At 53.7% G+C, this 1,768-nt stretch overlaps 1 protein-coding gene across 1 annotated transcript; it reads left to right on the top strand.

Moving 5' to 3' along the window:
* Positions 1 to 249: 249 nt before the first annotated feature.
* On the top strand, positions 250 to 1,527 carry LOC311111247 (carbohydrate sulfotransferase 1-like; the record flags this gene model as incomplete). The annotated part of the gene is made up of 1 exon (XM_084153961.1): positions 250 to 1,527. The coding sequence occupies one exon, from the start codon at positions 250 to 252 to the stop codon at positions 1,525 to 1,527; it is 1,278 nt and encodes a 425-aa protein (XP_084010087.1).
* Between the last annotated feature and the right edge of the window lie 241 nt (positions 1,528 to 1,768).

Raw genomic sequence — 1,768 nt, 5'->3', positions numbered from 1 at the left:
CTGCAATGACACAGAATACTGAGGCTCTAAATAAATCAGGCTGGTCTTCAAGTTCACACTTGATGCATGCATCATTACAACACTTCACAGCAACTGTTCCAAGTTCAGTTCTTTATTAGAGGCTACAGTACAATGATATGCACCAATAGCAGGATTACTCCATTGTTCTCTGGTCTAACCATTATTTCCTTCCACCTCAGGTATATGACTTGGCTCTGAACCGCGACGTCTAAATGAAGTGGCCCAGCCATGCAATGTTCCTGGAAGGCAGTGATCCTGCTGGCCTTGGCCTCCATCGCCATCCAGTACACCGCCATCCGGACTCTCACCTCCAAGCCCTTCCAGCTCTGCCCCGTGCCAAGCCCCCAGAACTGTGGCCTCCTGGGGGGCCCCGAGACAGAGTCCCCCATCGAGGGGCGGGCCGGCTGCGACGACTACCCCTACTTCAGCTTCAACACCTCCCGTAAGACCCACATCATGGTGCTGGCTACAACGCGCAGCGGCTCCTCCTTCGTGGGCCAGCTGCTCAACCAGCATGCCGACATCTTCTACCTATTCGAGCCCCTCTACCATGTGCAGACCACGCTGATCCCTCGGCTATCTCACAGCCGCAACGCAGCCGACCGCAGGGTGATGCTGGGTGCCAGCCGCGACCTCCTGCGGAGCCTCTACGGCTGCGACCTCTACTTTCTAGAGAGCTACATTAAGCCGGTGCCGGCCAACCACACCACGGATAAGCTGTTCCGCAGAGGGGCCAGCCGGGCGCTATGCTCGCAGCCCGTGTGTGACGCCTTTGGCCCCTCCGACGCCAATGTGGAGGAGGGTGACTGCGTCAAGAGGTGCGCCGCCCTCAACATAACCCTGGCGGCCGATGCCTGCCGCGAGAAGCGGCATGTGGCGATCAAGGTTGTGCGTGTGCCGGAGATCGGGGACCTGCGGGCACTTGTGGAGGATCCGCGGCTGAACATCAAGGTTATCCAGTTGGTGCGCGACCCTCGCGGGATCCTGTCGTCGCGGATCGAGACTTTCCGGGACACCTACCGTCTGTGGAGGATCTGGAGGGCCACAGGGCGGAGGCCATACAACCTGGACCTCAGCCAGCTGACAATGGTTTGTGAGGACTTCCTCAGCTCTGTGTCCACAGGGCTCAGCCACCCCCACTGGCTCAAAGGGAAGTACATGCTGGTGCGTTACGAGGATCTGTCCAGGAACCCTCTGCTGAAGACCATGGAAATATATGACTTCCTGGGTCTGCCGATGGACAAGAGCGTGGAGGAGTGGATACAGGCCAACACTAGGGGCAGCACCGAGCTGTCGGCCAAACACAAGTATGGTACGGTGAGAGACTCAGCGGCCAACGCCGAGAGCTGGCGCTTGAAACTGTCCTATGACATGGTGGAGTACACGCAGGCGACATGTCAGAAGGTTCTACACCAACTGGGCTATAAGGCAGTGAAGTCAGCAGAGGAACTGAAAAACATGTCGCTCTCACTCGTGCAGGACAAAACTTTTGTACCTTTTTCGTAACAAAGATAGTTCCCGGGTGACTATTTTTGATATATTTATAAATGTTGCCTTATAATTTTCATGGGTTATGTTTGTGTTTTTGTCTTTGATTTCAAATTTGCACTACAACTTAAGAATTTTTAAAGTCATCTGAGGGTGGGAGCTCCCTTGTTGATTTAGGAACAGCACAAAAATGTTTGATTTAAATAAAAAAAACTTGAGTAAAACACACCAGTTTACAAATGTAAATTCAACTCAGAAG

The sequence above is a fragment of the Coregonus lavaretus genome (assembly GCF_964263955.1).
Source record: "Coregonus lavaretus genome assembly, chromosome: 37".
Lineage (NCBI taxonomy): Eukaryota > Metazoa > Chordata > Actinopteri > Salmoniformes > Salmonidae > Coregonus > Coregonus lavaretus.
The sequence above is the reverse complement of the archived record's forward strand: the minus strand, read 5'-3'. Positions and strand labels throughout refer to the sequence as shown.